The following is a 25,973-nucleotide window of genomic DNA, read 5'->3' as shown; positions in this document are numbered from 1 at the left end:
GCTTTGTATTGGTCTTGTAAATCATGGTGTTGTAGTTAGATCTGATAAGCAAGTCAAGCCAATCCAACTGGTACACCATACGAGTAGTTTTTTTGCTTCTACAAGTGCCACAAACATTGACAAGGACATAATCTAACTAATGGTCAACCCTAAAGGATATTAGATTGTGGTTTTCCTTATTATTAGGTTTGATAATTATATTTTCAATGCATGGCTTCTTCTTCTTTTTTCAACTTTGTTGGCCATCTTCTAAGGTCTTGGGTTAGGGCTACATGTCACTTTTATTTTTATTTTTTTTCTAATCCACATTTTTTTCTACTATATTTAAGTTCTCCAAAATTGTCTTGAATTAGATTTTTTTTGTTTACATACATATTGTACTTTCATATATTAAAAAAATGGTGTATACCATGATAGTAAAATGTTAAGTGGTATTATGAACATATAACATGTATTGAAATATTAATTAGTTTATAATTGTAAATAAACTTATATAAATAGAAAAAACGCAAATAATACATTTTCACATAGAATCTACATTATTTATTCATTCTTTCTAAACCACTTTTTGCCAAAGAGAAAAAACCATTATCCTTAAGAGTGTGATCATAGTAGCTTCCACTCCATAAATACACTATTTGATAAGTTGTAAAACTCTAATATATTTTTGGTTTGGAGTACACTTACCTACTAGCATATTACATTTGAATTTACATTCAAAATATTACTTATGGTATAAACTCATTGAAAACAACAATATTTATAATATTCTATTCATTTTTGAAACATAAATCCTAAAAACTAATTTACAAGTTCATAAAATGGAATCTCATAATATAATATCTTCTATAGTATACTACATTTTTTATTTTGAAAATAGTTATTCTATTAATTTTTGGAACATAAATCCTAAAAACTAATTTACAAGTTCATAAAATGGAATCTCGTAATATAATATCTTCTATACTATACTACATTTTTTATTTTGAAAATAGTTACATTTTTCAATCTCTATCTGTTACTTCAAGGATCATGCGTAATACATAGTTAAGACCATAAAATATAGATTTATAACTTACTGGTATATTTGTTTTATCTCTTAAAATACATGTCCTTCCCCATCATGGTAAGCATTGGTTCCATTAAACAATAATCACGTTTGTAGGTGCCTCCTTATAGAAGGCACAGAGTTGCTTGTAAAATGATTTTAAATGTTTTCTTGATAAAAGTCAGTTTATTAGAGAAATCGATATTCCCTTCTCCTCTAATTTCTTTTGTTTTGGATAGTACCAGAACAAGCCTTGGATACAAAAGGTTTGTCAAACCCTCACAGATATAATTAACTTCCCATGCTGATCATAGGGATCCGAGATAAAATTTGTCCAATGAAAATGACCATTTAAATGCTACCTTGCCTCCACATTCAACGAGATACAAATACAAATACAAATCCTACTCAATGTTTGTAAATTTTTTTTATAATTGCATTCCTTCTCGAATCATCCGACCTTCATGAATCATGGAAACAATAAGCAATTACTGCCCATAAAACTAACTTCGCGACATTTCAGAATGGCAGATCTACGCTTCCAAATATATCCGTTCGCATCTAATTGCTTGAAAACATAGACTTCACATTGGGATCTGCCTTATTCAAGCAACTCCGGAAATTTTTCTATTTTTCTAAAAATTGGATGAATCTAAAACCCTTTTCCTTGATCACTTTTTAAATTTTCAAGCAAGTTGCATCTTACGTAGATTTTATCAATACCATACGTACAGGGGAAAAAAAAAATTGCAATTCCTCTCAAGCCATTCATCGAAACACAAAAAGATGAAAATTCGGCCCAATCAATCTGTACATACAGAAAGACTAAAATATCTTCAAACCATATAAACATCATGAACCAGAACTCCTTCACACAATTCTATTTTATAACAGTAAGTTTCTTTGGAAGACAATGTTCTAGGTTTCATCAATCCTTTTTAAAAAAATAACAAATTGGTTCCCAAATGATGCAGTTGCGTTATCTAGCTCTGACTAGGCATTACAGCCCTTCAGATAGAAATGGATGTGTGAATCCCACGTGCGTCTACATGCCATGCAACCCATTCGTCCCTTTAAGGAATATGAAATCAAACTTCATCATTGACACATTAGAACATTTGACTCAATCAGTCCATAATTTCGGCGTAGTCAACCCCCTCAAAATCCCTAGGAAAAATGCTAAGCAAGAATCAGCATAACAATATGATCCAAACATCAACATTACCCCACAAGTATCAACAACTTTAACAAATGAATAAACAAACATAGTCATGGAAGTACAAGAAATTAATCCTAGAATAAAAGCAAATTGCAAATCTTCCTGGTTTCATTTATGTGGGGATGGGAAAATATTTGACTTGTACTGGGAAAAAGTGTGCAGAGTCTCTAGAAGCACGGCCAGTTATACTGCAGGCAGATGCAAAAGCTTGTTTACAGCAATTGGATTAATGTCCTTTTTTTATAATTCTTCAGAAACTTCTTCGGTCACAGAACCATAATCATGCCTGTCCATTCAAGACAAACAAGGTGTGAGTTCTCCCACATAAGTCTCAACAGAATATTGATCAAGACATCAAACATAATAATAAATAAAATCAATGAAGGATCAAAATAAATATACATCTGCCAGGGTCCATCAAGGCTTTAAACAGAAGTACCAGATCTGCAAATTACTTGCAAAATATTGGAGCTAAAGCAATTACCAAATCAAATGTTATTGTACACTCGCAAAACAGAGATGCTCAAAGATGTGATTGTCATTCAGGATTATGAGACATGCTAAGGCTATGTGATTTACCTCCTGAAATTGAAGCAAAGTTATAAATAGAACATTCCTCTTAGGAAAATTATAAATAGAACTAAACACCCAAAAGAATCTGCAATGCTCTGCCCATAATATATGCCCTTGAAAGTCCTGGACTGCAGACATAGTGAAACGGTGACACAAGAAAAATCTGGGAGTGATGTATATAAATGATTAGATAATACTTAAAAGCCTTCTAAAGGGAAGTTATATATTTCAAAATTGTGTTAAGCATCTATAATAGACATTTCAATTTATTTATTTTTGGAGGTTTGACAGAGTTTGACAAGATCAAAGACATGCCAAGTTTGACTGGGCAACCCCCAACTGCCAGGTGCCATTTCATCACAATTACTTACATATTATTGTTTATTTTATGCTTCTAAGTTCAATAAACTAAATACGGTTGCTTATTGCTCACACCCAAGCCAGGCAAAGGAAATCAAATTGAGAGAACATGAAACTTGCTAAAAACTCGAAATATGAAAAAAATCATACTTTTGAACTGACAAATTTGGCTATAGATTTATTGAAGCCCCCTTTTTCTACGGTAGACAATAGATGGAAAACTCTCACTCCACAGAAACTCACCAAGCCCAAAACAACGCTCACAAAAAATTCGGCCAGTTTTTTAAGAAACTAAAACTCAGGAACCTAAAAAACAGCTTAAGTTTCATTAAAAATACATTTCTTTTGCAAAATTAAATGAGAAGATGCATGCAATGAGTTAATTAATGAGAACATAAAAGAAATGAGCGGAGTTTAGATTTATATAAATGCAAAGTGCATACAAAATCACGTTCTCACGCGGAATGCTGATGGCATGAAGCAAAATAGTCAATAGTTTCTATAAAACTACAAGTAAATACATCATAGCAAAATAGTCCAAGAATGAGTTTGAGTAATTTTGGCCTGCTGGAAAGTAATGCTTGTCTTGGATGTGAGCAAGTGGTTGAGCTAAGTCTGACGCAGGAAAATAGAATTGGAACCGAGTGATTTATGAGAAGATGGATTAGAGTCATTAGAAAATCATTGTTCCAGCTTCAAGTTGACCTCAAACAGTCAGGACAGGTTGCAGGAGATAACACTGTTGAAGGCATGCTGAATCTTGAAATTTGGCTAAACCTGGAATTTTTCGAAAACCCCCAAAATCTAGATTCTGCATTTTAACTTCTATGAAGCTGAAACCTATCTCAAACATCATAACAGTATTTATACAAATATGACTTGAAGTATATACTTGAATGTTATATTTGTATAAATCCCCCTAAGCTGAAAAAATGACAAAATCCTCCTGCAAATAAGAAATGAGCTTCAAAAATTATGTTTTTAAAATTGATAAGGACGCATTTTTCCACAGCGAGTCAAAATATAATATTGTTATCAGGATTTAACTGTGTAGTTTTTGAGTTAAACTCATTGACTCATGTTTCGTGAGTACTGACACACAAATCCATCTCTCATAAGAATAAACGGAACACTGAGCACTCATTGGATCTAGGTGATGCTCATATAGGTCAAGCATCGGACTTCTCGGGAGATCACCCATCCAGTATTACTCCAGCTCAAGCACGATTAACTACGGAGTTCCCTCCATGGTTAAACCCACTCCGCTTGCAACCCCATTTGCAAAACCTTCACAAAGTGTTTTAAAACTCAGCGATTATTCAGCAAGTTTTCCATCTATGAAGTAGACTATAGACTTAGTCCAGATTCATCAATGTTGAAACTCACATGGGCAGTACAGAACAAAGTTCATTCATAAAGAACAGAATATTAAGAGATGGGAAACTGGATACAAAATTATGGAGAAGTATAAAAAGACAAAATTTGAAACCAAGAACATGCTAGGAAAGGAAGAATTGTATCATAACACTTGACTTGCATTTTAGAAAACAAAAACAGTGTCAAGCTTGGTACAAGGAAAAAAATATGTGAGCAACGGAATCTTCAGGTCATACCACAACTGTGGTAATTTGTTGATTGTGTTTTTCAATGATCATGTCAAATAACCCCATGCAAAAAGTACAGTAGCAGGACCTGTTTGTGGTAAATAACCTTGCAATCTCTTATTTTGGTAACCAGTACAAGATGCAATCTATGTGATTAAACTCCCACAGAAAATTATGGAGCGTGACTGGAAACATGGATAACAATAAAAGTATAGCCAAATCTTGGACCCATTTGTGCAATATAATTAGCGGTTGAACAGCCAGATGTGGGACTGGGAACCATAAAGCATTTTAAAAACAATGGTATCTCATAAAGATTTGGAAACAACAAGAATCCAAGGAAAAAACCAGGTAAACGTAAACTGACTAAGTAAAAATAAGTGCAGGTTAAATTTGAGTAGTCAGCCTTCATATTAAATTTTCAAGAAGTCTTCAGGCCAGTACTTAAAATATAAGACTGCTAGAAACATTGAATTCTAGAAGACATAAATTTGAGGGGCCACCCAAGGGAAACAATGCAATCAAACTATACATGAGTGATTGGAAAACAGATATGTCACAAAAGATTCTGCAGTGATTTGTCCATGATCATTCCAATCTCAACCAATCCTTAGCATGTACATTTAAGTCATATAAACACAATGTGAAGATCAGCATCTTTATGATAATATAAAATAATTTCCCACTAAGGGCACTGTGCTAAAATTTCTCAACAATTATTTTACCATGAAGGACAGCGTATAGAACATTGCAATGATAAAAAATTGGCAACCTATGTATGATTTGAAGCCATGACCTGTAGATGCTGAAGGAAATCTTGTAATATATCAGAACTATCACTATTATAGATATATCTTAAATATTTAGGTTACCCAGAAGTGCAACTTCTTGACATTAATAGATACAAGTCCCAACACCCTCAACACATCAAAATTGCCATAGTAATGCTCAAAATCAACCTTCAACTCAAGTCAAACCAGGCACATAAAAAAGTAGTCAAAAAACATAACAAATGTACCATCCTAGAACAAACTCCAATTGGGTAGCAAAACAACATGAAACAGCCACCTATAATATCCATTTACACAGTTGAATTGCACAACCAAAAAATTATCTGTCCACAAAATGGACAGTCAAAGTTGCACTTTTCACAACTAGAAATCATTTTAAAACAATCTCATGACTATTCAATCAGCCACTACACACACACACACACATAATTGGCTCTTTGAATGCATATAGATTCATATGAGTTTGGCTCTGTGGTAGCAGCCACAATATCACGAATTCTACTTAATCAACAGGATGCTAAACAATGCCGCTTGATGTATCATGAACATCAAATATAAATACATAATTTGAAGACTCAGTCAGAATGATTACACTTCACCACAAAATCAAGTTTCCTATCGAAATAAAGCTCCAATTCATTCTCTGCATGAGATTTCCCCAAGTCCAAATCAAGGGTTTCGCTCACTATTCTAGTGATGAAAATCAAGGGGGTTACGTCCTCCAATCTCTCAAACAAATGTCTATCATTCTCAATACAATAAGAAAACAGGATGCTCAATCTATCTGAAAGGAATTGGTGTCTAATAAACGCTAAGTTACCATATTCGCCCCTCAGCATGCAAATTCAACATTCGATTCATAGCTAATTCAAAGTCGGTTCCGGTTCTTGTCAAATTTGTCATTTGCCTGATGAATTCCTTGCGGATTCTTTTTTTCGGACCCTAGACAAATTTGGGCGAATGTCCAATAAATTTTGTAGCTGACAGAACCCAAGAGGAATTTGGAGCAAATTTGGGTATGCAACCAAAAAAGTTTGACCTTTTTAATGTTTTTATTGTTTTGAAAAGGCATTTTTTGGGTTTAAATATAATCTGATTTATTATCCAACCAACCCAACCTTAAAACACTCTTGCACTTCATATAGTGGTGTATAAACTTATTTGCTGCAGCATAATTTTAGATATATATAAAACAAAAAAAAACAAAAAAGATCTTGTACGGATGAACCCGAACCCAGCCCCAAAAATTTTTGATTGAATTTTGAACCCAAATGTCGAACTTGCATCTGAACCAGAATACGAACCAGTAACTTAGAATAAAAGCATACTCTCCTTTCCCTCCAAAACACAATTTTCAAATTCCTTAAGTGTCTTTTCCCAGACACTACAAAGAATTTAAAAAGAATAACTTTAATTTACAAAATACCCCGACCTCTAGTCACGCATTTTATATCAACAATTTAGGTAATCAGTTATTTCCCTTAAAACATTTCTCACTTAAAATATTTATATAATTATTTCCCTAATGTTTTAGATTACAGTAAAAGCAGGTTTTGAAGGGACCCCGAAACCCTTTAACAAAAAGCAGAAAGATAAGGCATTAAAGCCCAACCAGGTAAAAGAAACCTACAACAAACTGTAGAACAGTATCAAAATCAGGTTTTACAGGGACCTGAAACCACTAGAAAAGTCCAAGAACAAACTAACCAGGTTTTACAGGGACCTGGAACCACAAACAGTCAAAACGATAAAAACCAAAAACCAGGACCAGAGACCCCAACCAGTAACCAGAACAGACAGAAACTAAACCATGGAACCCGACCCAGAGCCACTATTGCAACTCCAAGATCATTTTAGCAGCTTCCTTACCAATTGCAGCAGTCTCTTGAATGGTGTCAGCAGCCAAAGCAGCAGCAACTTTCATTGCACTCTTCCTCGAGCTCTGCCTTGTTCTTTTGCTCGGACCATCAGCCGAAGTGATATCTTCATTAGCCCTTTTGCCCAAGCTTGCAGCAGCCGCACATATACTCGAGGTGACCTGTTCCATCTTAGTGCCACTCTCCTTGATTAGCATTCTGAGGTTCTGCTCATAGTTGTTAAGTTTATTAGGGATGTCTCCCATCTGCCCTTCCAGTTGGCTAAGTTTGACATTGATAGTATCCAGGTTATGTTGGAGAATTTCCACCTTTTTCTTCAAACCCATCATTTCATTGTAGATGCAAGAATCTACTTTGAGCATGGTGTCAGCTTTATCCTTTGCAGAATGCAGGAAGGAGAGCATGGTATCCCTCTGCATTTAGTCGCTATCATTTTCAGCAGTCCCATGTGGGGCGGAACGGACATTGTCATTGTTTTCCTCCATTTCCATTTGATCCTCCTTTCGAACCCCAGCAGAGTCCTCTATGTGAGCAGAGTCTTTCTTTTTTTCTTCCTCTATCCCCTTGACAGGAGAAGCAGTCTTAGCCGTATGGTCCTCCTTACTCTTCTCAATAGGGTTCCCAACAATATTATCTTCCTCTTTATCACTCCCACTAGATATAGCCTAGTTACCCTCATTAACAGATTTACTCTGTTCAGAATTTCCTTCACTATTGGCTTCCTCTTTCCCTTTTTCATTATTAACTTCAGTCTCCGGGTACCCGTCCAAATTAGAGCTTAAATCCCCGGCGTCAGTATCTTCCTCAACCTCAGGGTTAATATTCTCACGGCTTTCCGATTTCTCGGTCTCAGACTCGTCATCCTCATGTTTTTGAGAAGCCGAGGGTTTCAAATTCAGGGCTTTATCTTTACCCTTAACAGCGTCACCCTTCTTACTCTTAATGGAGTCCTTCATGTCCTTAGAGGGAGTGGAGGCAATGTGTTTATTTTTACAATACCTCTCTATAAGAAGAATCAGCCCTTCATATAAAATGGGTCTAGACTCCTTATGAGCTTCTAAACTATAAAGTAAAGAAAACCGCAAAAAGAAGGGGAAAGATATTCTATCTTTATGTCTGAAGTGATTTAAAAAAACAAAGTGGCATTTATGAACTCTTTTACTTCTTCCATCAAGTATGAAATACTCACGAATACAGCAAAGAACATCCCTCCAGATCTCCTTTATCTGATGCACATCAAAGAAATCACCACTCTTTTCCAGTTGCTTCTCCTCGTCTTCCGTTTTCGGAAACTTTTTGTAGGCTGCATTTGAAATACTGGTTTGCTTGATGAATTTTATGCCCGCCGTGGAGAGCCCCGTGATCTCTGCAATGAAATCCTCCGTAAGTTTCACAGTAACACCATGGAGAGTGACTTTGTCATTAGACCAGTTCTTAAAGAAAGCCGTAGTGATGTGTGGCTTAAAACCATTGAGTCGCTCCAGATAACAGGTCACATTTCCTTTCTGCAAAATTTTCCATACATCCTCACGAGCCTTCCAGGCATTACAGTTTTTTGGTTCCTGCTTGCACGGTTCGCCCCCCATCTGCAGAGAATTGAGAACGCGCTCAAACCAGAGTAACCAGTCGCAAAGAGTGAAAGAGTTAAAATGAAAACTATTTTTCGTCCCATCAAAAGAGACTCCCTTTTTCGGAGATACGTGCGAAAACCACATCACATTCATTTGAGTGTACTTCCTTGGGGAAGAAAATCTGGCAATAATATGCTCACTCCACGAAATCATTAACTTTCTAATCTTTACAAATCTTTCCCACTTGCGCATGGATGGCTTCATAATGAATAATTGCTTTGAGATCAACTTGGTTAGTTAATACATCAGTCCACCTCACCTTTTGCCCCGATAGGACAGCATAGTTGGCAATCCAATCAGCAACACCGTTGGCCTCCCGAAAGGTATGGGATATGACAACTTTTTCAAATTTTTGAATAAGGTATTTGATCTCCTTGATTGTGGCCTCTATCGACCATGAGATAGAACTTTTATTATTTAGGATATTCACAATATTTAGAGAGTCACCTTCCAACCATAAATTCGGACATCCCAAATCCACGGCAATTTTCATAGTATAAAGAGCAGTCGTTGCTTCAGCAATGTGACTATTAGTCCTACCTATGGGGATTGCTATAGCATCTTTAACATTTCCCTTATGATCTCTCAACACACCTCCACAACCCGCACCTCCCGGGTTGCCCTTAGCAAAACCATCAAAGTTTCCTTTAATCCAACCATAAGGGGGGGAACTCCAAGTGATGGTCAATCTTGGGTTATCAGTTTGAAGTTTAGGATTTTCGGAATGCATTGGATTATCAACAGGAAAGGTTTTATCAGGGTTCTTCAGAGATCTGAAGTTCTCCTTAAAAGCTCTAATAATATTCTGACCAAGCACCCATCCAGGAACCTCTTTGTTTCTAAAAATTATATTATTTCTTTCTTTCCAAATACCCCACCAGAGATGAGCAAGAGTAATTTTCCATAGGAATTGAACATCAGAATTCTTAGAAGGGCATTGCCAGCTTTTAAAAGAAGATTCCACATTGATATGATGAACCCAGGTCAAATTCCAATACATAAGGATCTCAGTCCAAACTTGCTGGGTATAAGAGTAGTTCAGAAACAAGTGGTCTCTATCTTCAAATCCATTCTTGCATAATATACACCTATTCACCAAATTTATACCTCTTTTCTGCAAGTTATCAAGGGTCAAAATTTTATTTTGAAGCAGGACCCAAAAGAAGATGTTAATTTTAGGAATGAGACCCTTAGTCCAAGCCTGCGACCAAAAGGGAAGATTTTCCTTCTCCTTAGAAACAAAGAAAGAAGAAACTTTGAATTGCCCACTAGGATCAGCATACCAAATAATCTCATCCTCAAAAGAAGGATGGAGAGAAACACCATTGAGAGATAATTGGATGTGATTGAAGCATTGATCAATGTCCTTCAAGTTCACCCAAGAATCATTCTGCCAGTAATGACTAACAAGAGTGCCATATCTCTGCTTGCATAAGTCAACCTGTGTCATATCTTGAACATCTTCAATTAGGGGGCGATCCTTAATCCAGACATCTTCCCAAAATCTCACCCTAATCCCATTACCAATTTTCCAAGAGCACCCTTCTCCAAGAATTTTCTTTGTTCCCTGCACAGCTCCCCAAATGGAGGAAGGATGAGCAACATCAGAAGAAGAGAAGAAATCAGGAAGAGAAACAGAATTAAGAAGGTACTTGTGTTTCCAAATGGTACTCCACTCTTTGTTTTCATGAAAGACACGCCATCCTTGTTTAGCTAGAAGAAGCTTTATTCATGCTTCTGATTTTTCGGATGCCCAGTCCACCTTCCCTGACCGGTTTACAAACTTGGTCCCAAGCAATTAAAGGCATTCTCTTTTTTTCCTCTGCACCAGTCCATAAAAAATTCCTTTGAATTTTGTCAATAGCCTCAGCAAATTTAGTGGGGATTTTAAAAAGACTTAAAGCATAAGTTGGTTACTTTGTAGTGAAGCTTTAAGAAGAATTAATTTACCAGCCTGGCTTAAAAGGTTCCCTTTGCAACCAGCCAACTTCTTGCTGAATTTGTTAATAAGGTCTTCCCAGAAGGAATCCGGAGCCTTCAAGCCTAAAGGAAGACCCAGATAGGAAGAAGGGAAAGACCCTATAGAACAACCAAGGATTTTGGCAATTTTATGTTGTCTAAGAATAGGGGTATTGAGAAAAATTATTTCCCTAATGTTATTTCCCTAAGCCAACAGAAATGGGAAGGCTTACAAATCTATCGAAAAAGAGTACATAAAAAAATTAAGTCTATATAGTTTTTCCAAGGTTGCCAGGAGACCAGGACTATTACTGGTATGAGAGACTGGTACTGGCACATTTGTTTTTGAAAAATAGGAAATGGAAACAGAATCACATGTGTTGATAATTTCCTGGATTCCAAGGTGTCCCTGGTATGAAAAACAAATCCCAGTGAGTTGGAGTCGCATCTCCCTGCAACTATGAGTTTTTGGAGAAGTCACGTCTTGATTTTAATTGCATGCTAGCTAAAATATCTTACTCATTTTGATTCATTGTCATTTGCATTATCCATGAAAAATGGCTGAACTCTGTAGTATTTGCATGGTAGCTAAGTTTGAGCTTCATTATCATTTGTTGTGCATGACACTATATATTTCCTCCGAATTGATGCAAGATATTAGGATCTAGACAAACTGCTGAGTTTGCCCAATTACCTAATTTTTGTACACCTCCAAGACATATAATTGATACTTTGTGAAATTTTATATTACTTGCCTGTGCAACTGAAGTGAATCAAAAAAATTGCTTCGCCAGCTCCACAACTTCAAACGTAGCAATATTTTTGCTAAATTCACATATTACATCAGACAGGCATCTTATATTACATCGGACAAAAAGAATATTATATCCGAAAATACAACAGACACTACATTAAGTTTCAAGTTGTGCCCATGAAGGTTCTTTCTACTATAAGAATAAGGTTGGTGGCCATAATGACAGAAGTGTACTATTAATTTGAAAGCTTTTTGTTTATAAATGACCTTTTTGGAGTATGTGTGTACACACCCAGAGCTACCATAAATCTTGAATGACACATAATATAATCCCAATACAAAATAATGCTAACATGTAGCTGACTCTCCAACAACCCCTTCAGCTAAGCATTCAAAAATCTACAGCTCAGTGAGTCAGTACAATCATAGTACTTAAAAATTACATCTAGATATATGCCTACAAACGAAGTTTCAAAGTACGCTCCGGCCATTGGGTACACAAATTGGAAACAGAAATCTATTTATGTCCAACAAAACACTTCTGTAGACATGGCATTCTGTGAATTCTCCCAAAGAGAACAGGAAACTTCACTGGTAGACTGAACCTTGAATGATGATATGTTGGTGGCTAAATTCTCCTACTTCAATTATATACAGATGTTTCCTGCTTCTGCCTCTGGTTTTGTTAGATCAATGTTTGACTGAAGGGACACAACCAAATGTGCTAAACACAATTAATTTTTGCCATCAACTTTCAACCTTGTTTCTTTTTCCCCGTGGATAGGTCACAGGCACTACATAACAATCAAAAATTAGTGGTGAAAAAGCATTAGTCTCTGAGCTAATCTATTGAAGCTTTCCATCATAAATGTCAATGAACAGCTTATATTTCCTGGAAAACCTAGGTGTCTGTCAGTTCTCAACAAAGAACCAGACTGTATTGTGAGCTAGACATAAAGTACAAAGCTGAACTTTTGAATTGACCATGATTTGATAATTTACGAACCAAGATATTTCACTTACATCATCTCCTCCATTTTAAGCTTTAAGATACAGAAAATTGCAAATCTTTCCCAACTTACCATAAGTGCTTCCCATAAGTATTAAAATATTCCCATGTTTAAACATGTCCCTGAATTCAACAATCTGATCCTCAATCTATTAATTCATGTGATAATTACACATAACTCTTTGTGGACAAAATTTAGATCAGTGACAAAATGGAGAGCTAGATGAAAGGTTATTTATCTTTATCATTGCCTAGGCACAACCATCTTGAGATATGCAAGATGTTCTTCTGCAATACATAATCCTGCTCCAAAAACGATATCTGCTAGCAACCATGTTATAGATAGCCTCTGTGGCATGCATTTAGAATATGGTATTTTCAAGAGAATGCCTAATCCATATAAATGTCTGTCTGTATCATCAAATTATGAGGGATACATGATAATCTCTGCAAACTTTCAATCCTCAAATAGTTGCACATATCTAGAGTTATTTGTGTTGATGTTTATGTTAGCTGCAAGAGAGGTCCTTCATACCTGTAACAATCAACATCAGTTTGATCAGTGTTCTTGCTATGTCTGACATCTATCAAGCTACTGCAATATTGCATCTCTGTTTCTGTTGAGATCATCTATGATGATCACCTCTTTCATATCTTTACGTAATGGCAGCTCTATCATAATCAGATGTTATTATCATGCCACAGGAATGCAAAGATGGATTGTTTCAGTTCTTTACCACCGCCAGTGATAGTGCTCTTTCTCCCATCCATCTTCCTTTTTCTTGTGTTGTTTATTGTTACCTTTGTTTGTGGTTGTGATGACTTTAATATGAATCCTTCCATGCCTTGATCCCAATTATTGATGATGGTGAATAAAAGGACCGCATGGCTTTTGTAACTCTTGATATACGAAGTGACAAATTGGAGTAATGGCTGATGGATCTTCGAAAAGCGTTAGGATTTCTCTCTCGGTCTTCTCACGTGATAGACAATATTTCTAGTCTAGTAGGGACGAAGACTTGGGATTGTTATTATTCAAGTAAATGTGATGTAACATTGGCATGTAGAGAAGTGCCATTATCCTACCTGCTGGAGGCATCTCAGCTTCTGTTTTATTATTATCTATTTCAGACATTGAATGTGTGATCTATAGATGATCATTTTGTGTATCTATCACTCTGTGCTTAGTATCTGTGTGATACTTAAGATCTTAAATATATTGTATCTGGATCAGCAATCTCTTTGGTTTGTATCTGTATCAGACATTCATCTTGTATGTGGTTTAGACATTGAGTACTCTGTGCGTTTTCATTTTGTGTGCCGATACTTCTTTTATTTAGAGTCAGTGAAGTTCATTAGATTTGCTGGGTATCAAAATAAGCTCGTGAAGCTTTCTATTCAGCTTGAACACTCAATAAATGATTGAATTTCTTGGTGTGGCTGGGTTTTTCCCTTGAGTAGAAGGGTTTTCCCAGGATAAAGTTACTTTCTTTATTGTTCTTTATTCTGTCATATTTTGCTGCTTATTTTGATTCCTGGCTTTAAACATTAACAATTTGTACCAATACAATTATAGGCCAAGTACAGAGCCCACACTCCAGATTATAATAGCCCAAGACTAGTTGGTATTGATAGATAAAAAATTATTCAGCTTTTGCTGGCCAAGAATTGTATGTCAACATACTAAAACTATGACTAGAAGAGGAGAAAAAACACTGAGCTCAGTTGATCTTTTTTCTTTCTGTGCTGATTGAATTCTTGAATTCTAAATAATCTAAATACTAGGATAAAAAAGCCATCAATTCAGACCTAATCATTGTTATCCTTCCACACGGACATTATACAAGATGAATAGATGCTTCTAACTTTTTAAATTTTATCAGTCGGTAAAAGATTGAGAGATCAAAGATAAGGAAGCATAGATTCAGAGAATGTCTCCAGACCAGTTTCATATAATGGTACTAATTTAGCTATGCAGCTCTAATCAATTTTCATCTGCTGATATGGTATGTAAAGAAAAGAAGCTTTTAAGCCCACTGCCCTCCACTTAATTTTACTCACAATTTCATAGAATATATTCTACAATAGATGAATGCAGAGTATCATGGAATTGCATTATTCTAGTGATAATTATAATGGAAGTTTAAGCTTCTCTAAAGCTTCAAACCTTTCCAAAGGAGGACAACAAATACACCAGAAAAACCATTACAATTTCTATGTATCAGACAAGTTTAATTGGATGTCTATTGAAAATGAAGAAAACAAACCTGATTTTCCGCGACATCTGATAGAGGCCAGTCCCTGCCATAGCCACATTGACACTAAACAAGTTCCAATTTTTCTGCAAAACATAAATTGCCAAGTTTCCTGTCAGAATCAATGTCGAAGAAAGCATTGGTTCATTTATCTTGGACGATTTTTAAACCATCATAAACTATAATTTATAATCGTTTACATGATAATTTTAGTGACTTGATGAATGAAATAGAAATCATTGATTTTTTTAGGGAGCTTCAACTGTTTCAGATTTTATTCATCTCCACAGATATTCATAAACATAAATAGGATGGTAAATGTCAATCATTGGTAGCATCAGCAGCAAGCTCAGGAATTTGAGTCAATATCCAATAGAAATGTTGGAAACCACCCATCACTACAAATGTTGGACTCAAATTGAATTGCCCTTGCTAGAAGATCCCAACTGTTTGCACATCCTAGTCATTAATTTTTGTCAGCTCATTGGCATCAACATCACACCGAGCTACTGGGCTCTCCCTTGCTAATGTGTCTTGCAATCAATGAAAGACAAGTGGAAAGAGTTGGAAGGAATTACAATCATCATCGAAGCATGTTGTACTTTCAGATACCCTAATGAATGTCAGTTGTAGGAGTTGTACATTGTATGTTTGAGAAAATGCATTAAAAACTTTCCAATAAATGCAGTTGAAAAGTGTAAAGACAAGTTTAACAACCTTTGTTCACACATTCCCTGTCAATGCCAAAATGGGAGCTTTGAAAGAGCATCAAAGCATAATGTAAGCATGATTTTTGGCAAACATTATAGCTGGAAATTCTCTGGTAGGCAAGTAGGTGAACTGGATAAGCATAGACAAGACATGTGAACTGCTTGATTGAATGCCTCAAAAAGACGTCATCAATTGGAAGAATCTTGGGAAAATGTATTGAGAAATTTTGTTTCAGATATTGTTATTGCATGTGGGACCTTATTATTTGGGTGTTATGTTGGTCCACTGTTGACCACTAAAGCTGCTTATATAATTTCTACCAGTAAAATTCTTACTGCATTTCAGTGTTGTTATAAGAGCCATGTCTTCTCAAATCTTTCCTCGTTAATTGTGATATTCCAAAGAGGGTTATGCTCCAACTTATGCTCCACGGACATGTCCCCTGGGTTTTTTGACCTGATCTCATCTGGGTATTCTATGAGGATGCAGGGACAGCATTCTCGCATCCCCCTTCCCATGCCCCCTCCATAGCTTTCACCAGAAATGACCATAAGATTTTTCTGAGCACATGGGTACGCCCAAGTGTACTGGGCACGGCCTGGTTGTATCTCAACTGTAACAAGGCTGGGTGTACCCGTCAGCCCAGCCATAACTTGGTCGCATATTACAATAAAAAATACTTCTCTTTTAATTTGTTTGTTTGTTTTGGTCAGCAGCACATGGTCAATAAAGGATATTAAAATATAGGAAACCTTAATCTAGAGGATAAAATAACTAAAAAGACTTCATTTTATGCATTTGCTAAGGAGAAGAAGAGCAGCTTGTCAAGGGGCAGCTTATGAGGGAGTGAACAGAAGATGCAAGAGGAGATTTTGGCATCAAATTTTCTTCATAAGTGGTTTTGTTTTGCATTATTCATTTGTTTTTCCTATTTATTTTAGATTTTTTCAAGTTTTGCAACATGTAGGGAGGGCGTTGTGTATTGTCTTTATTTTTAACTTGCAGTTCTATTTTTTTCATTCTTATAAAATTAAAATGATGAACAGTACTGGGAGTGATGGGATAGTGATAGTTTGGAGGTTCAAATGAGAGAAAAAACATCTCATAGATATAGACCTGAAATATGGAAGCCATTTGAGGGTTTTCAAGCAATATGAATGTAGTAGAGGCAGCAACCTCTAACTCATTTGAGTGTCCTTCCAAAATCCTTAAAGACAATGCAAAAGGCCCATCAACCCCAAAAAAATCTAGGGTTGGTAGATTATGGGAGTGCCATCTGTGTCACAAACAATATAGTGGCAGCCATACTAGAGTCCATTGTCATCTTTTGTGGATAGGTGGTTGATGGGGAAGGTTGCAAAAATATAGCACAAATGAAAAAATTAAGGCAACTGGATTGCATTTTTAGGGGGAGGCATTAAGTAAAGAGTCTTAAATAGAGAATTTGCAAGCCAATATGTCAATGACTACTAGATCCATGTATGATGCTTCTCATAGGGAAGAAGGCATTGCTCCCACTTCTAGTAAAGGGAAGAAGACTAAAAGAGAAACTGATGTTGCGAATTTATATAATGTGCATGCATGAGAGCTCTTCTGTAATTGTTCTGTGTTTGTTCTGTAATCGTTCTGCAGTTATTCTGTAAAAACCGATCTTTTATTAGGTTTTGATAAGACTGTACTCTTTCCTTTTGAACCTTGCCACCCCTCTTTTATATTGTCTGTGTTTTGTACTGATCTTTTCTTGGACCTCAAAAAGCTGTCATTACTGAACCATCTATTACTAAGTTTCTTTATGATCATATTGTACCATTCCATTTCACATGTTTGTCATATTATAAAAAAATGTGGAATGATATCTATGCTGCTGATTCCTCATTTCTTCCACGGGAGAAACTAAGTTGTGCGCCACCCTTCTTGATAAAGAGTACTCCAAAGTGAGTATTTGAATGGAGGATATGAGACATACATGATTGAGGGATGTATGGTCTAAAATCATGGATGGGTGGACTGATCACTCATCAATCTTGTTGTCACTAGCACAGCAGGCTCTTACTTTCTTGGAGCTATAGATTGGTGAAGGAAAGGGAAGGATGCAGCCTTCCAATTTCAGATTTTGAGAGATGTTGTAGAAGAGGTTGGAACCTCTAATGTTATGCAGGCAGTCATTGACTCAGCCTAGGTGTTAAGTTAGTAGGATTGATAATGGAGGGTGCTTATAAGCACATTCTTTGAACCCCATGTTGCATGCATAAATTGAAGAATGCCCGGGCCTGAAGGACATTGGATAAATTGATTGGGTGAAGGCAAAGGTGTCAAAGGTTAGAGATGTGCAAATCTTTATTTGCAACCATCACACTTTTGTTGCATTGTTTAGAATGTTTTTTTTTAAAAAATTCCCCAAGCTCGTGGAAACTGGATATGCCAGATTTTATTTTGTTGGCGAGGATACTTGAGGTCCAGGAGCATCTACAGGCTATGGTGATTAATGCAGAATGCAGTAGATGGCATGAAGCAAGCACATTGTAGGGGAGAAGTGTGAAGCAAAGAATCCTTGAGGATAATTGGGGGTCCATAAAGAAATTTGGAGTTGCTGATTTTATTACTGATTTTGTTAATATTATTATTTAAGTTGTTTCTAACTTGTAACTCGTTTACACTTACAAATACATTTGCTCCTCCATTCAGCCTTTTGTGTGATTAATGAGATATGTTGATACTGACTCTCCTAATCTTGGAGAGACTTATAAGACTTTTGATAGCTTTGATAGCATGCTTGGGCAGATCAAGCAAGCTACTTGTAACAAGGACCCTACTTTGGGATTTTATGAGAAGCATCTTAGGCCGATTGTGACACAGCGTTGGAACATTATGAACACCTTGCTTCATATGGGAGCTTGTACTCTCAATTCCAAATAGAATGCACCAAGACTAGGGAGACTTGCTCCATCCAGTAATGAAGGGGTGAAGGACGGCTTCTTTAAGGCCCTTGCAAAAATGTATAGTAAAGAAGACTCTACTCAGCTTCACATTCAATGGCTTGCATTTACCAATCTTCATGGTCCAACCTTTAGCAGACCAAAGGCAAGGATGGCTAGAGCTACATTAGCTCGGCATGACCCTATTAAATTGTGGACGTGACATGGTAGGGATACACCAAAGCTGAGGGTATTTGGCATTCATCTTCTTTCACAAGTTGTCAGTTCCTCTATTGCAAGAGTTGGTCCACATATAGCTTCATCCAATCAATCAAGAAGAACAACCTTACATCTAGAAAATTAGAGAAGTTGGTCATTGTTGACAAAGCACTACAACTATAGGAACAACAGACTCCAATGTATCGCCATACTCCATCCTTACATTGGGATATGAATCCCAAAGATATTATGCAAATTGAGGAGAATGACATGCCTACAGGATTGGTTGGGGTTACATTGGTTGAGGAAGCTCCTCAATCTGGCAATAGCTCAGAATCAAATTCTGGTTTTGATTTTGATTCTTACACTTAATATGTGTTGTTTATGTACAGCCATATATTTTCTTAGTTATATCTTAACATTATGATTGTTATCAATAGCTGATCATTGTAGTTTGGTATTTACAGTTTGTCATTTCATGGTTGAAATTTGGAGCCTCTGGGCATTTTTCTATATGTATGCCATATATTGGTAATGAAAGCATTTGAACTTTGTTACTTTGCTTATTAATTCTCATGCGAAATCTCAATTGAAGCTAATACTATGTATTAAGCTTCTAAAATGTGTATAATCAATGTTATATATGCTTATTTGAAATTCCTCTCTATATATAAAAATCCCCCATTTTATTTTTTTGTCATCCCATATAGTCTCTCCTCAAATTGGCCCTAAAGAACCCTAGTACTGGAAACACGTCCTGTCATCCCTTGTCGTCCTGCTCCCCAAAATTTGTGGAGCATAGGCTCCAACAATCCTCAAAAATACAAGAGGTGTGACTCTCCCTCGCATTGGAGGATATAAAGGGGAAAAGATTTCATTTGAGAACATCCGAGGGAAATAAATTTGGGGAATTATGTATTATTTTCAGTGGCAACAATGAAAAGTGGTGACTCAATCCTTATGTGTCATGCCCCCGAAACTACATCTAACAAATAAATTGAACAGATCTGAATTTGAAATTAGCATCACCTATCTCATAGATTAGCATCACTCTAAGAAATCAATAGTTAGCATTAGTATAAGAGATCAATCTTCTTCTCCATGGTACAACAGTCACACTCTTTGTCATCAAAAGTTAATCAAAACTAATCGAGAGCGATTGAAATAAGATTATCATTGGCTATTAATGAGGAGCAAATATCGTTGGTTAGCTCAAGTAAGAATGGGTTATTAAGAGGTAGCAGTGAACCATGAAGAGGCACCCATCTCCTAATCAGTACCACACATAGGAAAGATCGTGACTTTCCAACACCAAGAGCAACAATCATTGTGGGAATCATTATAGCATATATCTTAATTATCAAGGAAAATTCAGGCATAACAATCAGCAATAGGAAGTAGACTCACAAATCAAGGAATGTTACAAATTACAATCATCAAGCTAGAAGCAATTATACAAATTAATTAATAAGATAACATCACAATCGAGCATAGGAAAGAAAGACCCCTAGGTATTTCAAAAATGTTATTACCAACATCTAGTAATCTAACAATTGCTCTTGGAGTATTAATATAGCACACACATTGTTGGTTCCCAAAACCGCAAATTGGAATCCTACGAGTCATGCCAACTTGACGCTGGGATATCCTGTCATGTCCCCTTTTCAAATAATTAAAAAATAATAATCTTTGCTAAGACAGGCAGGCCCAAGAAAGTGAAGTTTCGGAAAAAGAGAGTTAATCTTTGGAAACCGTTGGACTAATAAATGATAATTATTATTAAAATATGTTTCATTAACCTCTCTTGGACGTGAGTTACAGTTATTCCCTTTTTAAAGAGGTTTGGAGGCATTTTGGGGGGATTCCAGAACTTGATTTTGCTCATTCCTTGTTATTCTTCAGAGGCTGCCAAACCTGTGGAGAAGGAGACCCAAGAACGGGAGTTTGCAGGTTTCCAGGGAGACCCAAGAACGGGAGTTTGCAGGTTTCCAGGAAGGCTAAGGACGGGAGTTTGAAGCCATTCCATGTGCATGCTCATACAGAGTTTGCCTTTGTGCTGAACAGTGCAGATTTGTGAGTTTCCGGGTGTATTTTTGTGAGAGTTTGGTGTTTCCGGTTGAGTATTTCATATCAGTTTTGGTTGCTGCTGTATTTTATACTTTAAGCTGTTAAAATAGATCTGAATATATATATTGGGACGTGATTAAACTTCTGAGATAGATTATTAGTGTTCTTGTGGTGTTTCCGGGCATATTTTGTGCTATTTCGGGAGCCCGATGAGCATAGTTTTGGTCCTACATTTTTGAGCTGTTGTGTAAAGGCTATACGGGTCTGGAAATGTCAATTTGTAGGCTGTTATGCTGCTGAAAGTTCTGTAAAAATTTCCATTTTCAGATTTATTAATAATTGGTGAAGCTGTGAAGCTTTTGGCACAATTTCTGGCATACCCGATTTGGGGGTTTCTTGAGAAATTTGGAGGATCTTTGTGATATCAGTTGTTTGATTTTAAAAATCTGATTAGAGGTGTGAAATACCATATCAAATCAATGTCCCCTTTTCTGATTTGATATGGTATTTCACACCTCTAATCAGATTTTTAAAATCAAACAACTGATATCACAAAGATCCTCCAAATTTCTCAAGAAACCCCCAAATCGGGTATGCCAGAAATTGTGCCAAAAGCTTCACAGCTTCACCAATTATTAATAAATCTGAAAATGGAAATTTTTACAGAACTTTCAGCAGCATAACAGCCTACAAATTGACATTTCCAGACCCGTATAGCCTTTACACAACAGCTCGAAAATGTAGGACCAAAACTATGCTCATCGGGCTCCCGAAATAGCACAAAATATGCCCGGAAACACCACAAGAACACTAATAATCTATCTCAGAAGTTTAATCACGTCCCAATATATATATTCAGATCTATTTTAACAGCTTAAAGTATAAAATACAGCAGCAACCAAAACTGATATGAAATACTCAACCGGAAACACCAAACTCTCACAAAAATACACCCGGAAACTCACAAATCTGCACTGTTCAGCACAAAGGCAAACTCTGTATGAGCATGCACATGGAATGGCTTCAAACTCCCGTCCTTAGCCTTCCTGGAAACCTGCAAACTCCCGTTCTTGGGTCTCCCTGGAAACCTGCAAACTCCCGTTCTTGGGTCTCCTTCTCCACAGGTTTGGCAACCTCTGAAGAATAACAAGGAATGAGCAAAATCAAGTTCTGGAATCCCCCCAAAATGCCTCCAAACCTCTTTAAAAAGGGAATAACTGTAACTCACGTCCAAGAGAGGTTAATGAAACATATTTTAATAATAATTATCATTTATTAGTCCAACGGTTTCCAAAGATTAACTCTCTTTTTCCGAAACTTCACTTTCTTGGGCCTGCCTGTCTTAGCAAAGATTATTATTTTTTAATTATTTGAAAAGGGGACATGACAAGTCCTCCCCTCCCAAACATTGCTTGTCCTCAAGCAATGGTTGAACAATAAACCAATCAATCCTCCTGGATCCCAAATGTAGTCATGAACTATACTACTACCAATTAACACAGACTCCTGCAAGATCCTCTGCAATATGACCAAGAGGAATCCATAATCAAACTGGCAATTATAGCTCAACCAAACTCCAAAATCACCATTACCACAATCAAAAACCCATGAGGCATAAACTCTTAGAACATCAGAACCCAAGTAAAGTGGACAAATCAAACTACCAACATAGTAAATACCATCAACGCATCCCACTGGCCTATATGGAATGTACAATCCAACTCTGCAACAATGGTGAACCCTCTCGAATGAAACTATACCAAGTATGGAGAATCCACACACTGTACAACTCCTACAGTCAACACAACTCTGCAAATCATCGGCCACTATCTCATAACCATAACTCCCATACACTGCTGATGGTGAAAAGACATTACAAGATAACGAGTAAGAAATGGAATCCAAACCAAATTTGTCTGCCATCAACTCCTCAGCACAGGGATCAAATGCTAACTGATGTACATACCCTGCAATATAATGTTGATAAAAAAAACCAACCTCAGTCAACAGCTCACCATGAAGAAGTGATACAACCCACTGATCACCAGCTAAGTCAAGAGATGTCATAGCCAAAGGAGTAGAATCAATAACAACACCTGCTAAAGCATCACTCCAAAAATCTTGCTCTAAGTCATGTATTATCAACCTGTCAATTGCAAGACCTATCACCATGTCATGCCCATCACAAATCTCATCCCGAGGCATCAAACTATCCCATAACTGATGATAAGCACTAGGAACCAAAGTACATCTCTGTACCACCATCTCATCAACATGGTCATCAAAGGTAGATAGATGAGCATACCTCACAGTGTAATGCCGATAGAATGCACCAATCTCAGTTAGTGGCTTAGACTGCAATCCAGATGTAACTAACTGTAATCGATCATTAACCAAGTTGGAACTGACTACTACCTCTGAAGACATTGCGAAGGGAGTAGTATTACTAGTAGGAACCATGCCAACTATCAGCTGACCAACATCACACATGGTCTTTGATACAACATCTCTAGTCTTCGTGCCATTAGTACTAGAGGTCACCACCATGTCAGGCACACCACAAAAATCTGCTACAGCACCCAACTCAATTGAACCTGACTCTAGTGGGAATGAACCTGATATGCCAATGTTAGTATCAAGGATGGATGCATCCCCATCTCCACTGTCTCTAACAATCTCGGCCATGGACATCCTCGGATCACCAAACACCATAGCTTGTGACTGTATAGAATCAGGTGAAGACTGTAGTCGCTCTAACTCCATGGTCACCTTAGCCAAATGAAACTGTGACTCCTTGAGAGCCAATTGTGTACTCTCAAGAATCTCAGAAGTCACCTCAAGCTGCTCAGTAAGATCACTCACCTCATCTTCCTTGGCCAACAATGCATCACATGCTGTACTGCCCCACTCCATAAGATAATCTCTGTCGGCTACCAACTGCATATAATTCTGTTTCAAAATCCGAATAGCCTCCCATAAAGAGTGGATCTCTGTCAAGGAAAGATAACTTCCTCCCTGCTCATCACTAGTAGGAGAACCCCATCCATAAACTGCTAACAACTGACGAGCAGCATCAAAATGTTGGCAAGTGATAGAAATGTCTTGGTCACTAACTCTCAACTGATTAGACAAATGATGGCACTGGCTTGACTGTCTCCTACAAACCTCCTCTGATGCACTGTCTGAAGGAGTGTCCTCAAAGTTACTAGTCTCTAGAGTATTACCATCCATATCCTGTGAATCAAATCTAAAGCTCATATCAACATACGGAGTATCAAAAACATTAGCATTGCTGTCCAACTCCTCTATACCCAAGGAAACTAAGTCTTCAAAACTGCCCATTGCATCCTTCTGGATGTCATCAATGCCAATGTGATCCTGGGACTCATCTATACACACTGCCAAATATGAAATATCATCAACACATTCCAGCAAGTATGGCCGACTGGATATATGAACAAAGCCCAACATTGGTGTATAAAAACTAATACCAACATCAGACAAGATACTAGCACAAGAAAAGACAACACCATGTAATCTGCTAATCAAATCCATGATAGCACCCAAACAAACACTGCTACCAAAAAGTGTTAAAGATATCCAGTCAACTGAATCCCAAATGCCAATATAACAATCTCGAGTCCATATCCGTAAACTAGAATCAACTGGTAACTCAAGCAAACTCCTCACCTGAGTAATATGACCAATACCAACTAACTCCACATACCTGTCATGATGAGATAATGAAGTCACAATACTATCTTGGTTCACCTTCAGCTGGCTGGACAAATCATGTGAAGTACTACCAGCCTCAACCTCATGTGATGAAGCATCTAACTGTGCCTGGTACTCTTTCTCAGCAAAGTCATGAATGCTCAATGTCTGCTCATCTCTACCAGGTATCTCACCATCCTGCACAACAACATCCTCATAATCATCATCTGAACCCACTACACTGTTGTCACTGCCTGTTGTAACTATACCATCCTGAATACCTGTGGCATCACCCTTTGACAACCTGTAAACAATTGTCTCAATTTGAGTATCAAGTTGACCGTTACTATCAATCTGTGTAATATCCTTTCCCACCACCTCCTGTGGCAGAGTAGAATCTGAGACCTCTACCTGGCTATCAGCTAGTTTCTCAAACTCCTCATGCAAGTTCTTGGAAATTGTGTCATCTGTCCTGTGAGAAAATCTGCCAAATAGAAATCCAGTCAACTTATCCACCTTAGCTGGGTCAGATAACATGTCATTTATACGGTGGTGCTCAACCAACTGTTTAGACATGTCATGGCTTATTTTCATAAGTTTATCTCGAATGTCTAAATAACCATCCTTTCTATTATTTTGACTCTGGCTATCAATTGTCCAAGATTGTTCCCTCTGAGACTCTGTACTATACCTGTCCATTCTGGATAAAGTAGAGTGTAACCCCAATAGGATATAACTTCTTCAAACACCAAGAACTAACATGCAAATGATTAGAAGTAGCATGCAACCATAGATTTGGACATGCAACTGATTAGAAGCAACATGCAACCACCAAATTATGACATGCAAGATCTGGGTAGTTGTCAAAACTGAAATGCAAACTTCTACAACCACCAAATTCACCAAGAACTAACATGCAAATGATTATAAGTAGCATGAAACTATAGATTTGGACATGCAACTGATTAGAAGCATGCAACCACCAAATTATGACATGCAAGATCTGGGTAGTTGTCAAAACTGATATGCAAGATCTGGGTACTTGTCAAACTGAAATGCAAACTTCTACAACCACCAAATTCACCAAGAACTAACATGAAAATGATTAGAAGTAGCATGCAACCATAAATTTTGACATGCAACTGATTAGAAGCAACATGCAATCATAAATTATGACATGCAAGATTTGGGTAGTTCTCAAAACTGAAATGCAAGATCTGGGTAGTTGTCAAAACTGACCTGCAACTTCTACAAACCCTCAGGCTGG

At 36.9% G+C, this 25,973-nt stretch overlaps 1 protein-coding gene across 1 annotated transcript in view; it reads right to left on the bottom strand.

Moving 5' to 3' along the window:
- Positions 1–1,903: 1,903 nt before the first annotated feature.
- Positions 1,904–25,973, bottom strand: part of LOC149548002 (mitochondrial pyruvate carrier 4-like) — a 57,678-nt gene continuing 33,608 nt past the window's right edge. Inside the window, exons 4-5 of the mRNA XM_089792029.1 lie at positions 15,093–15,166; positions 1,904–2,553 (exon numbers count right to left, since the gene is read on the bottom strand). Coding sequence (XP_089648155.1) covers positions 2,508–2,553; positions 15,093–15,166 — 120 coding nt within the window. The 3' untranslated portion in view covers positions 1,904–2,507. The remainder of the gene's footprint in view (positions 2,554–15,092; positions 15,167–25,973) is intronic.

This window comes from Cupressus sempervirens, chromosome 7, assembly GCF_028749045.1.
Source record: "Cupressus sempervirens isolate cs-2001-9-10 chromosome 7, ASM2874904v1, whole genome shotgun sequence".
NCBI classification, from domain to species: Eukaryota; Viridiplantae; Streptophyta; class Pinopsida; order Cupressales; family Cupressaceae; genus Cupressus; species Cupressus sempervirens.
The sequence above is the reverse complement of the archived record's forward strand: the minus strand, read 5'-3'. Positions and strand labels throughout refer to the sequence as shown.